Source organism: Chelonoidis abingdonii, chromosome 5 (assembly GCF_003597395.2).
Source record: "Chelonoidis abingdonii isolate Lonesome George chromosome 5, CheloAbing_2.0, whole genome shotgun sequence".
In the NCBI taxonomy this organism is placed as follows: Eukaryota; Metazoa; Chordata; order Testudines; family Testudinidae; genus Chelonoidis; species Chelonoidis abingdonii.
Genome location: NC_133773.1, coordinates 96,707,989 through 96,722,265, shown reverse-complemented (window position 1 = coordinate 96,722,265; position 14,277 = coordinate 96,707,989). Strand labels below are relative to the sequence as shown.

Genomic DNA, 14,277 nt, shown 5'->3' with positions numbered 1-14,277 from the left:
AGAGTTTATTAAAAGGAACTTCGGGGTATATGACAGAAGCTTACACTGAGACAGATATAGTCATAAAAACCTTTTTATTAAAATCAATGAAACAATAAGCAAATGTTAAAACAGTTCAAGATTACAAAGTTACAAGATATCATAGTTCTATAAGAGATATATTTATGATAATACATTGTTATAAGCTGCAGACTTAATTGATACTTACAATCTGTGTGGTGCAGCAGCACATTGGGCGTTTTTCACACCTTTGGCTGAGGAAGTTACTTCAGGATGGTTTGCATTCTGATTTAACTATATATGCTAAATGCTTTAACTAAAATGAAATATAAGGGACATTAAATCCCTTTTCACTTACTGCTTTGAAAAGAAATAATGCTACGGCCTATTAACACTTAATAGCTGTCGTAGATGGGTAGCATCGATACGTAGATGATGGTGGAGGCGATGAAGAGTAGACAGGAGCAGATAGATGGGTATATCGCCTCTCTAATGGTGATTTGTTTCCCCTTTTTATAGAGCATTATTCAGAAATCCTTCCTCCTATGCCCAAATTTCATCTTTCCCCCACGGAAATGTTAGGGTACATTTGTCTCATAGGCTAAGATGTCTGTGCGTATGAATGACAGGTATGTACGCATTTGTGGTGTACTTGTTAACTTTGTGGGCAAAAATCCCTTTTTCCATCCTTTACTGTTATTGGTTCAATTAAAGGTCTCCAGACATCTGCGTAGGTATTTTGTCTTATTATCACTTACATGCTAAAGTTGCTTTAGCATCATACTGGATGTTTGACCTGTAGGTTTCTTTGCATTTCAGCCAATCTTATTCTTAATATAAATCTATGAGCCTATTACATCAAATACTTAAATTTATCAAAAAGACATTTTATACAGACCAACAGATTAATCCTCAGGGCTACACCATGTACTGAAGCGCTGCTTGCTGTGATTAAAGTAGTAAAACAGTTTGCATTATCACACCTTGTTGTCACAACTTTTGGAACCGTTCATTTTTAAGCTAAATATTTTTAGTGTTCTGGGCCTTGCCTCTGCTTGAAGGAGATTTAACACTGAGATACATTATCCATTTGACTAAAAAAATTTTGCATTGTTCAAATAAAACTACGCACTTTTTGAGCAATGTTACAGCAAAAACTTCTAAAATCCTCATCCTCACCAATTCTCATTCTCACCTTCACCAATGACCAGAGTCTGTTCGATTTGGGGAGGGGAAGAATAAAATTAATCTAATTGAAAAAGATCTGATCATGCCTAGTAGGCATCCGCTGAGATGCCAATAGAGGCTAATGTTGCTCCATGCAATGCTATACCATGTTCTCTGTCCAGGGGCTTCTGTTTTCCCTGGGACACAAAAGCAGCAGTAGCCTGCTGCATTCAGGTAATTGGTGGACCAATATGCGTGAGGGATACTGCATCAGTAAGAGAGCAAAACCCTCCTTCCTCCTCTGCCCCATTTCTCAGACAAAAGAATATGATAGGCATGAAAACAACAAATTTTTAAAGCTAGGGTTTTAAGCTTTGTTGGCAGCTGCTGCCGTATTCTGGTCTTTCCATTTATTTTAAGAAACTACATTTTTCAGAACTGACCAATGATTTTACCTTCATTTTTGGGTGTCCAACTTCAGAAAGCTTAAAGGACCTGGCTTTCAGCAAATGCTGAACACCCCACCCTCTGAAAACCAGGCCCCTTTAAGGTGTATTAGATTGGACACCAAAGAATATAGGCAGCTAAAAAATAAAACCAGTAATTATACTTGAAAATTTAGACCTAGGATTCAATCTTTTTCCCACTGTGGACAGAGCCATCCCTATTTAAAGCAGTGAGCACTTCTGCTCTTGAAGTACAAGCTTGCAAAAAGATGTCTGTCTTCATCCACATAACAGCTGCGCTAAGAGTAGGTATTCAGCAGTCATATCCAAAGCCCCTCACTGAGATCTGAATTTCAAAGATTATGCAGCCATTGAAGTGCTAGCCTTCAACCAGGCAATTTCTTTGAGACTTTTTGTAATAAAAAGAAAGTTAAATGCTATGTTCTCACCCCCATAAAAAAAACTTGACCCCCCCCACAACTGTAAGACATTATACCCTATCTATATTTTACTGTGCAGCCCTACATGTTGCATTAACACATTTTATTGTTTCCTAGAGTCTTCTTATTTTAACTGCCACATAAGTAGAGTGATCTTCCTCCCAAAAAGTTATTCCAGTTCACAGTAGTATAAGAAAATATGCCCCCAAAACATATCAGAATGGTAGTTCAGAGATAGATCTATATGTAAAAGTTGTAAACACTCCCATCCATCCTAAATAAAAATATGTCTCTCAATTTCTCATTATACTTTGGTCACTATGGTTCAAATAGACCTGGTTTGGATATGATTTTATGTTGTTTACTGACTCTGAATTCCAATAGCTTAGTCACTACCTTTAATAATGTCGTCAAATATTAAAAGAAAGTGACGTTTGGACAGGATATTTACTTGGCAAAGGTACTTCATCAAAATGGAAAAATCACATAACATTCCATTTAATACTTGCGAGTGCTTTAGTTTTGGCACTGAGAGACCATGATCTTTTAAGAGAGATGAAACAAGTCAAGGCCTAATCATATTAAAAGCTTGCTGGGATACTCTGAAGCTTTGTGTAGCTGAGTACAATAGAGGCTGAATGAACACCAAAGTTCCTGTTGAGATTGTACCAAACAACCCAACAGAAATGTACGTATTCGTACAGTCACAGGGAGACCAGCAAAACTGAAGCAGTAGTAGGGCTGTTGGAAGGGATTTTGGTAGGAGTACAGGTTTACATTTACAGTAAAACTGTGTGTCTATGTATAGATGTACAGTACATAGGACCAGATCCTCAGCAGGTATAAATAGACATCTCTGCATTGTTAGAGATAACCATGTAAATTATTGTAATTAGCAGTAAGTTACATTGCCATTTGTTCCAACATTAAGTGCTCCACAAGAACTATCCACTTATTGTTCTACAGGAAAATCTGATAGACAGTAACGTCCAGTGATACATCTACAAGTGTTCAATATGTACCACCATTATACATGGGGGCAGAAAAAACCCAAACCTAAATCAGCACCCTGAGTCAGACTGCATCAATATTTATTGAGCCTCCGTTCAGTTTGCTAGCTCCTGTAACACTGAACTGAGCCTCTGGATAGCAGTTTTCAGCCTGCTTGGGGTCTGGGATGGGCACAGAATATAGTAGAAACTCCTACAAAAGCATATGACCAATGACAGGCTAGGACTGCTCAGTCCCTCATGGGAGGGGGCATGCTGCCAGAAACAAAAGGAATGGGGGATTTGTTTTGGTTTCACTTTGGGGCTGTGAGTTTGGAGCTGGGAGAGGAAGTGTACCTTGGGGAGTCTACTTAATTCCCACCTCCCAAATAAAGGAGGACTTTTAACTATTGTTGGATTTAACATGCTGTCTGGGAGCACCAAGCAAGGAGGAGAGAATAAACCCAGGCCAGCTGCAACCTCCACAGGGCTCCAGACCAGGGAGCCAGAAGACACCATAAAGAGGAGCCCTTTCTTTTGGTGTAAGCTGGCCAATGTTCACAGTGCTACAGCACTCATTGCAGGACTTATCCTCAGCATCGCATCTACCTGGAACAATGCTAGGGGGGGAGCTGGGGTCTGTGTACAGTTGCAAATGTAGGGAGGTGGGGAACGTGTTATATGGTTGATGTTTTCGTTAGTACTGATCCTTTGTTTTCAGTCCCCAATACAGTTCTCTGTTATATTGTTCTGAATATGGCAATTCTTTGGTTGCGGCTTGTATTAATGTATTGTGTTGTTCATGTACTGGGTTATATTTCTTGTGAATAGAGTCACAGTATTAGTTATTTCCCCCAGGGACAGCGCTCCCTGTGTCCCAAGCACGGAAGATAGTTACCTTGAGCAGAGACAGGCACTGAAAAAGAATCCAAGACCCCAACCCATGGGAGGAGAGAAGAGCAGCCATTCCAATTTGCAAGCACCAGGAATGCGTCCTGTGCAATGCTTTGGGGAGGGAATACTTTTTTAAATAAAGAAAACTGAAAGAAAGGGCATGTCAATTTGAAAAGAAAAGTAAAGTGCAGCCAGGGCACCAATGAACTACTACTTACATTATAACTCTGGGCAGGGACCTCACATGCATGCATTTCCTGATTGGTGTCTTCCACCCCCAAATAAAATAATGACAATGCTGAGTATTGTCATTGCTAGGCTGCTACTGAGGTTTCTTTTGTTCAGTTATTTTTAAAAAAAGTCTAAAATGAACTTTGATTAGCACAACTTCAGAGAGAGGGAAAACAAAGAATTCAGAAGGTCAGCCTTATGAAAAAATTAAGATAAGAATTGGAAGATCAGGATTCTTGCCCTGAAAAATTTACGGTGTTTACTGATTTCCAGTGGGCCTGATTCTGATGCCCTTCCTCCTACTGAATAATTTTGTTGATTCTAAAGGGACTATTTGTGGAGTCAATACAAATAAGGATATCTCAATCTAGCCCTTCATGTTTGCACAAAAGGTCTTAGCACACAATGGGCAATGCTGCCAAAAATAAATACATAAAAATTAAAAAAAAAAAAAGAGAGAGAGAGCCACCACGAACCACACAAAACTTAAAGACTAATGTGAGACAATAAAGCCTGATTTTCAAAGTTAGGCATATGCAGACAATTGTGATAGACTTAAGTGCATGAACGGCCAATACATGAGCAAAATCAGGTGTTTGCATTTTCTCAGTGCCAGCACAGGTTTCTGCATATAACTGACTTTGAAGATCAGAGCCATAACAGGCAGCCCCTATATCTCTGTTGCTATTATATGATGGACAGAAAAACACACCTTTACCTTCTTAGGTTCAAAGGTCATGGCCTACTGTCTACAGGAGATTTGGTCTCACAACAAGTATCCCCTAATCAATCTTCTCAAGGCAAGGGGAAGGGTGGTGCTGGAGGCAGCAGCAAGCATCATATTTCTGAACAGATATAAAGACTCATTCTACAATTTCTGTGCCTGAACCAACCACAAACGTGCTGTAGAATGGCAAACTACCACACACAAGGCCTAGCCAATTCACCTCAAGATATTCTTCCTTAAGCCCATACATGGTTGTCAACAAAAATCCAGCCCAAGACCAAGATCAGTCTGTGAAGCCAAGAAACACATTAAAAAAAAAAGAGTAGACTTACCACTGATACCTTCCCACACACACATTTAGGGTCTCACACTCCTTCTTGAGATAATGTTGCACCTGAGTTTTGCCTCTCAGGCACATCTTCAGCAGCTCCCTCATCTACTCTAGGCTTCCTCTCTTTATCCTACCCAGCTCTCCCCAGCTGGGCTTCATCCTTAATTAGGCCTGGCCCACACTCCAGGTTCAAACAGGTGGGTAACTTGGCCTCTCCAGCCCACATTAACCCTTTTACTACCCTTGTAGTGTAGACATCCTATCACAACACAATACAATGTTCTCCACTCCCAATCACCTCTGAGTTTTGTTTTCTATTAGAGTCTAGCCAATTAAGGGGTTAATGGGAGAGCAACTACTGCAGGGATTGTATGAGAGGAAACCTTACTACTGCAAGCTGACTCCTCTCCCTCTTGAGGAGAGAGTGAATAGATCTATGGATTGGTGGGAACTGCACCCCCAGTCACATAGCAAATTTTCCCATGCCCACAAGCCATCTGCCTGGCCAGCAGATTGAAATTTCTGCCTCTCCTATCGGGCCACAGAAGAACTTGGTTCCTAAATGCTATGTTAGTTGTCCACCTAAACAACTCTGAGATCAGAGGGTTCTGGAGTGATGCTACTTTTAGATAATAGATAGAGAGCAACCCTTCTCCTCAATGCCCCTTCACCTATTGACCAGTCTACTAGATCTAGCCAGCTAGTAGGCTGGCTAATACCTCACCTTCTCTCTCTCTGTATATAGTGGTTCTCAGCTGGAGTGCTTTGCAGAGAGTCAGCATGGCTCACTCTCATATAGTCCAAGTTTTGTCAATCCAGCATTACCAGACATTTGGAGATGGAACCCTAATCCGCCTCTGCAGTGGGCACTCCAAAAGCTTAGGGATTTTGTTAGTCTTTTTTCCTTAAAAATGCCATGAGACTTCCACCACAGTTCACCTGGATTGTCATTAAACAAATTACTATCAATTTTGTTAATAAAACCTCTATGTAAAAACGAGGCCTAGAGCCATTTATCCATTTCATTTTTATCTACACTTTTGCTTTGACTTGACACCTAATAGTCTCTCTCTAACTCTATTACCCAGTGAACTGATTTTCTTTAGTGAGTCATTGGAAAGTTGCATGGGCAATTTGCCGTGTGGTAAATTATACACTATTTTCAAAAAAACATGTAACAATTTATTTACTTAGTCGATTTTTTGTGTAGATACAGTGAACATTTTTTATGAGACAATGAAAAGTGATTCATGCAATCTTATTGACTTAATGTAGAGGCCATTAATTCTCAAGAAAGGCCCTGTACATAATAACTGAAACTTAATCAGCCATAAAACAAAAACATTTTCCACCTTGTTTTAAAATCATAATAGCAATAATATCCCTATAACAGGATATTTCACAGGAATTCATGACCAGTGGGGTTAATGCCGTTAGCTCCTTCCAGCCAGTCAATCTCTAGACAAAAAAACCAGGTGTTGTTTAATTAATTAAATCTGGTTGGTTAAAATTTTTTTTCTGCTGTTATATTAAAAACAAAGTCAATTAAGCTGCAGGGAGAATAACAGTGTCACATTGAGCACCTCTGAAAGATACTCTAACTAAAAGAAGCCAAGATGATACAGTGGCCAGGATGTTAGGGTGAGGTTTTTCAAAAGTGACCTAATTCTGTCCCATTGAAGTCAGTGGTAAAGCTCCCATTGACCTCACAAAGAATAAAATTAGTCCAACACTGAATGCTTTTGAAAATCTCAACCTTATTCAAAGCGAGGACAGAGAACTTCCATATCTTAAAGTGCATACACTCTGCCACATTAATGCTTTACTTGTGCAGAGCTGCTAGTGTGGGATTTCTACACCTCAGTGAATTGCTTCTTTGCCATGTTTGTCAATGTGTGTTGGAGATTTAGGCTTCTACAGAAATGAAAGCAAAGTAATGCTGTCAAGATCGGTTCTTGTATTTTAGTAACTTGTTTAATTTAGCTCATGGACAATGATTTTGCTTTCCATTGGCTGTATGCATAATTATTAGAAGCTGCATTTTTAGACGAATACAATAAAAACAGATAAAAGGTTATTTTGAAAGTATGACTATGCAAAGAAGAATTACAACAGTGTGCAATTTAACTTTAAACACTGATAAGTATCTTGTTTTATACAAATATTTAAAAAATAAATCTTTTTCCTTGAGCTTTTGATACAAAAGACAGGCTAAGGGTTCACATTTTTATGACCAAATTACAAAGCATCTTTCAAATATCATCTTAAAACAAACCATACATTAACATAACAAGTAAGCAACAGGTAATTACAGTGGCAAAACAACATTGTCTGAAGTGATTCTCCCTTAAAATGTTGCAACTTTCCACGTCATAAGACAAGGGACCAGGCCTATAAAGCATATTGAAAGAAATTGTGTGAAGCACAGTAATCGGAGTTCACATTTTTTTGCTTGGTCCTGTCACTACATAAAATAAAACATTCAAACACTGAGGATAATGAGTGAAATACAATCAAATACACCAAACCTTCCTGCAAAATAACACATTTAGCTGCATTAGCTCACAACAGAGAAATGATCACTTGACTATAAGAGTATCACTTAAGGTCTTTCACAAGATACATTTCAGAAATTTCTCAAGTTTATGAAGCACAGGTTTCATGCAGTTTTCTCTATTTCCATTTTCCCATCCCTCTTCATTTATATGGCAGCTGCTCCAAAGCCCTTTGCAATCAATGAAAAAACCTCCCATTGACTTAAATATGCTTTGGATCATGTTGGTAGGGCTCAGTCATTTAAGTACTGCCTATTGAAATCAATGGGATTTAAACACGTTTAAGGCCTAATTTTAGGAAAACATCTTTATTCACATAAAGCACATGCGCAAGGGCTTTCCTGAATCCAGTCCAAGTAGTGTTCTGAACAGGGATGGACTTAAGCATGCACTTAAGTGCTGTGCTGAATTGGGGCCAGAGTGCGCTACTCCAAACTCCAAATCTGACAATGGCATACCTCAGCAAATAAGCCACTCTCCCTTTGATAGCTATATGTATTTGAAAGATGATCACATCTAATCTCTGCTTGCCTGTCATTTTTCATTAGTTCCATTAGATGTCTTGGTATCCAGGGAGAGTTTCCATGCAGACTAGAAAGGAAACATGTAGGGGTAAATCAGCACATTTATTGAACACCAAGTTATAGTTCACTGCATTCCCATTTCTGTTTGCACACACAGTACTATGAAAACCTGAAATGTTTTCACCAGAAACAAATGAGGTACACACAAAAGTTGGTTAACAGACAGAAACAAGTGTATTTATAAGCCAAACAGCCCTAACATTCAATAGCTTTAATACTCCATTACATTGTTTCATACAAAATAGAGATGACAGACTTCTTGTCCATCCCCTGCCAATTCAGGATGTTCTCTCTTTGCTAATTCATTCACTGGAGCTGACTGGCAACTGACAACTAAATGAAATAGAAATAACTAGCTGGATGTGCCAAGAGAGGGTTCCCTCTGCAGCAGTGAAGTACTGATTTCCTCCTGCAAAGTGCTGAGCTCCCTAAGCGTCATTTGCTTAAATGGGAGATGGTGGATGTTAGCTCTTCATAGGATAGGATCTTTAGTGGTATAGTAAGCATGGTACCCTTCATTTTCCTTGTGCAGTAGTGCTATTAAAACCACCCTCACCACATTCCCAATGCACAATGAAAACATCACAACTGCACTGGTAGTCGGAACTGGCTCATTTCAATTTTTTTTTGACATGTCCCATAAACTGGACTGTTAAGCAATAATAAAATGATAGTAGATTAGGAAATGTCTTTAGATGATGCATCACTTTTACCCTCATTCTAACAGGTAGGAGAAGCTCTGAGATCTAAAAAGGTCACCCAGTAAAAGAAGTCTGATATTGATTTCAAGGGAGTTAGATACCTAAATACTTTTGTGGAACTGGTCCTCTGAATTCAGTGTGGAATGTACATCAAACCACATTGTTTCTGGTACCAATGACTGTAAGGATACAGTATGTTTCTGAAACACATCCAGAAAAGGGATTATTTCAATAGAACTCTAGAGTCTTCCCCTTTAAAATGTTAAATCTTTGTCTACTTCAAGCTATCAGTTATTTTCTTTATGCTTTGTGGAGCTATCCTCTGATACAGTGAAGTCTGCACTAAGGCCCATCTATAGTAGACAACTTCTTGTGCCACACATCCCTTTTAAAGTATCCTCAAGGACTCTTTTGTTTGACTTTTAGTTAAGGAATTGTTCAGTTACACAGCTGACTTTTGTGTGTTAGCTTGAGACCAGTTTCATTGTCTATGAAAGGTCAGAAAGCAGAAAGGATTGTATTTTTCTGCAGTAAAGACAAAATGATTTATGATACAAAAGTGCTAATTAATTTAGCCAGCCAACAATATTCAACAAGCAGTGAGCTCAGTCTGGCAAGTCCACCACTTGCACAATATCCACTAATGTCAATGGAACATCTCAGTGAGGAGGAGGTACATGATAGGGTCCTATTCTTTTTAGGTATGTGTCACACCATGGAGAATTACCAGAAATACATAATTATTTTTCTTTCTGAACAACACACATTTCCAATTAAACATACAATTATTACAATGCCATTATAAATCAATTCATATTACAAGAGTATTAAAACTGTTGCTTTTTAGTACTGACTCAGAAGGAGACACACAGAGATGAACAGAATCAATAGAAGCACTACCATTTTGGATTATCCTGTAAACAATATATGGGTTTCTGAGGAAGTGAAGGAGGCCATGCCCTTTGCTCTGAGGGCTGGAATTGGAAAGTAATGCCTCTGAATGTAATGACTATGGCAGTGGTAGAGTTTAGGAGAATAGTTGGCCCCAAGTCCTACAAACTCTACTGAGCATAATGGTTTTCACAACCCTGGGTAGTCCATATAAATGAATAAGACTAGTTGGGGGAAGAGAGCAGGAGAAAGGAAGGAGAATCACTACGTTCAGTACCCAGATCCTGGTCTGGTTTAAAGTGGAATATTTCTGGTGAAATCAGTAGAGCTGTGCCGATTTACATTAGTTAAGGATCTCTGCAGGATTTTGCCCTCTTTTTCGGAACCCTAGGAAACTACCAATAGCTAAGTAATGATGGGCAAAGTACAAGCATAAACTTAACCCAAGTTCTAAGCAAAAAACTTATGTGATAGTCAGGATCACACCAGTTCAGAATTACTATCGCCTTCATATAACATATCAGTTTCATGCTGCTTTCATTAAGTGCTAATTAACTGCATTCAGGTTTACACGTACTTGTTACCAGTATTAGGCAAAGGACAAATGGTTAAATGGACCAGAGGAATATTCCACGCCAACCTCTTTAAAATAGGATTTTATAAAAGTTCAGGTGTTTTTTATTTTTAAAAGTCATTCTGTGGTAGAAAAGGTAGGTATGAGAATGATTCAATAACAGTGCTGCTACACCTATTTTATTAAGGCTTTGTTAACTTTGGTGTAAGAGATGCTACAATGTTTAGCTGTTAATCATTTAAAAAAAAAAGTTATGAAGAGGTGCCTGATTCAGCCATTTAACCATTGATTTCTCTGCATTTTTGTTAGAGCTGGACAAAAGAAAAAATTCAAAAAACGTTTTTTGAAAGTTTTACCCCTAATTTCAAAAGTTAAAAATTAGCTGTATAATTGATCAATTAGAGATGGAAAAGTATGAAAATGTCATTCTATTTCCTTTCATTTTTTCAAGAATTTCAAGTTTCATGTGAATTTCAGAAATTTTGAGCAGCTCTAATGCTATATTGTTCACTGAGGTACATTAAACAGTATCAGTGTTAAGTTATCCCTTTTCTGAGTTTGTCAAACCTCTGGAATTTATAAGTAAAGGTAACCAATCCAATAAACGAGATTGAACAAGGCAAAGGCTGTTGGAAAGAAGATTCGAGAATAGGAGTCGATTTTGGCAACACGGATGTGTATTCTTCCTTCTCTCCAAGAACCTGTGCGGCAGTCTTCAAAACAACAAAAAAAGCTGGTGCAGTCTTTGCCTTCCAGGCACTCATATCCATAATCCTCATCATGCTGTTGGAGGCGATTAATGTTGTTAATTGCTATTAATGTTGATCTAGGACGGACAGCAACTGCAGACGATTTCTGAAGAAAACAATATGTTGGTTACCATCAGAGAGAAAAAAAATAACCCTTATGTTTCCCTGGGTGATGTCCAACTACAAACATTTTACAGTACAATACACAGAATTTCATGTTTGAAGAAATCAATTTTGGAAACTTTTCCAGTTTTGAAACATTCTATAATTAACTGATGAGGCAAAAGGATCACGAATATTTTTCACATGGTGCAATGCACAGTAGATTGTTCTGTGAGGCAGGAATACTGAATAATAGGTTACACAGACAGAGATAGGTGATCCCATCTATACTGCACAAAGAACATTTGGGAACACGGTTGCAGCCTGAAACTTGGGTCACAAACTTGTTCACAAGCAGGATAAGAATACTACTACCATGGAAAATGGTGGATTCTCCATCTATTAATGTATTCAGATCAAGCCTGGATGCCTTTCCAGAAGATATGCTTTAGCCAAACAAATTATTAGGCTCAATACAGTGGTAACTGTATGAAAGTTTAATGGCCTTTGTACACAGGAGGTCAGACTAAATGATCTCATGGTCTCTTCTGGAATTAAAGTTGATGAATGGTAGACCCGGGTAGTTGAGAACCAAGAGCCAAATTCTTCCCCAGCAGAACTCCATTCAAGTCAGTGAAATTGAACCAGTGATTAATATGGCACCATGTGTTAACTGTGTTGAATGGACATGTGCCATATGGAAAGGCAACCTTGCTATAACCTGGTAAAATATGTTGTGTAGATAATCTCATCAGGTCAGTGATGGAAGTCCTATCACCTGATATTAAATAATAATAAAATAAATAATAAAGCAATAATAATAATAAATAATGGACTATACAAAGGATGTTCTGTTCTACTGTCCTGAATTTTCTTCTTCCTACTTACACTATTTACTTGAATCTTTCCTCCTTCAACTAGTTTCCTTTTTTCATGTTATTTCTCACCTTCAGTCCCCTGGTTCCTTCTCCCATGATTCCTCTATCAGCTGTTTCCCCACTCTTCTTCATTCCTGAGTCTATCGTCTTTCCAACCTCAACTCCACACTCCTCATTTGTCCTCTCATTCACTCTCCTTGTTTCTTCCAACCTCAGATTTAATGTCCCCTCCCGCATTTTCAGACAGAAAAAAAAAATGGCGATCCTTCATATTATCCCTATATAATGCTCATATATGTTCCCTTTCCTCTTCCAGCACTTTGACTGAGCATCTTGGTATACTGAACAGGAATGAGATAGAAAGCAATGGAAAGAAACACATTTAGAAGATAGGCCAAGAAAGCACACATTTGCAATGAAAGCATTTATATACCTAGCACCTGAGAATATGGAAGGGAACCTCTCTAAAAGATTTGTGGGTGTACATGTCGGGGTGCACATGGTGGGGGCAAGGAAAAAACCATACAAGATGGCCAATAACAGACATAGGAACCAAAGTCATCTGGGACCTTGCACTTTTGTGATGCTGTTTCACCGCTTACAAGGCTCTGCCTTAAACATTGTGTAGGTCTCCAATTCCTTGCTAAGAGAGTGATATGTGCCAGTGCATCTTTGCAGCCAGTAGTCTCCCAGAGTTGGTACTGAAGTGGTACAATGGACAGCAGTCACTGGCATTGCCCAAAGCCTCCAGAAATGTTATTTAAAGAATGTATTTTAATATTGTATATCAATTTTATCATAAGCACGGACATTTTGCAGAGTCTGCTGTTTCTCATTTTTGGATAGGAGCTAATTATTATCCTGTAGGAATTATTGTCTTCAATTTTGTGAAAATACAATACTACCTACATTAGCAATCAACAGTTAGAGGTTTCTCATTTCAATTAATACAAAAGATTCGTTTTTAAATTAGAAAAAAAGTTGCAGTTTAACTTAATTATTTATTACTACTTTATACCAATAAGTAGAAAGATACAAGGCCTGATTCACTACAGGGCTACCCTGGTTTTACACCAACCTTACTCCATTGGTTTCACTGGCGTAAAATTCAAGGAACAGTGGTGAGGACTGCATAAAGGGTGCAGTCCTTTAGGGGGGTGAAGTCTCTAAACTTGATGTCATGAAGAAAATAACCAAAACCACTTATTTCAGCTTTTACTTCTATGCAATGTACAGAAATAAAATGCTTTTTTCAGAAGCATTTTTCTTTTAGCTAACTATTCATTTAGCAAATAATTCAAAAATGTATAAAAAATGTTAAGCAGCAAAAGCACAATACCTTTCCACATTCAATAATCCCGTTCATTAATTATGGCCTCGCAGCACCTCTGTAAGACAGTTAAATCATATTATACCCGCATTATAAAAGGGAAAATTGAGACCCAGAGCTCTCAAGTCATTTATCCAAGATGGCACAGCTATTCGGTGCCAGAGGTGTCCTGACTATTTGTGTAGAAAGATACCCAAGAATCTTGAAACTACACAAAGCAAGGGTCTCTGACGCTCCATTGAGTAGTTCTAATTCTATCCAGTAAGTCAGTGGTTCCCAGACTTGTTCCGCTGCTTGTGTAGGGAAAGCACCTGGCGGGCCGGGTCAGTTTGTTTACCTGCTGCGTCCACAGGTTCAGCTGATCACGGCTCCCACTCGTCGTGGTTCACTTCTCCAGGCCAATGGGGGCTGCAGAAAGGGCGGTCAGTATGTCCCTCAGCCCATGCCACTTCCAGCAGCTCCCATTGGCCTGGAGCCGTGAACTGCGTCACTGGGAGCCACGATCAACCGAACCTGCAGACGCAGGAGGTAAACAAACCGGCCCAGCCTGCCAGGGGCTTTCTCCGCACAGGAGGCAGAACAAGTTTGGGAACCACTGCAGTAAGGGAACACACACATAACTTACCCAAACAATTACAGTATGTAATGGCTTGATACCTAAAAATTAAAAAAAGAATAAAAGGGTATC

The 14,277-nt window shown here is 38.8% G+C and overlaps 1 protein-coding gene across 1 annotated transcript in view; it reads right to left on the bottom strand.

Annotated features, from left to right (window-relative positions):
- Positions 1-10,389: 10,389 nt before the first annotated feature.
- Positions 10,390-14,277, bottom strand: part of GABRG1 (gamma-aminobutyric acid type A receptor subunit gamma1) — a 61,972-nt gene continuing 58,084 nt past the window's right edge. The window contains exon 9 of the mRNA XM_032791601.2: positions 10,390-11,385. Within this exon, the coding sequence (XP_032647492.1) occupies positions 11,107-11,385 (279 nt within the window). The 3' untranslated portion in view covers positions 10,390-11,106. The remainder of the gene's footprint in view (positions 11,386-14,277) is intronic.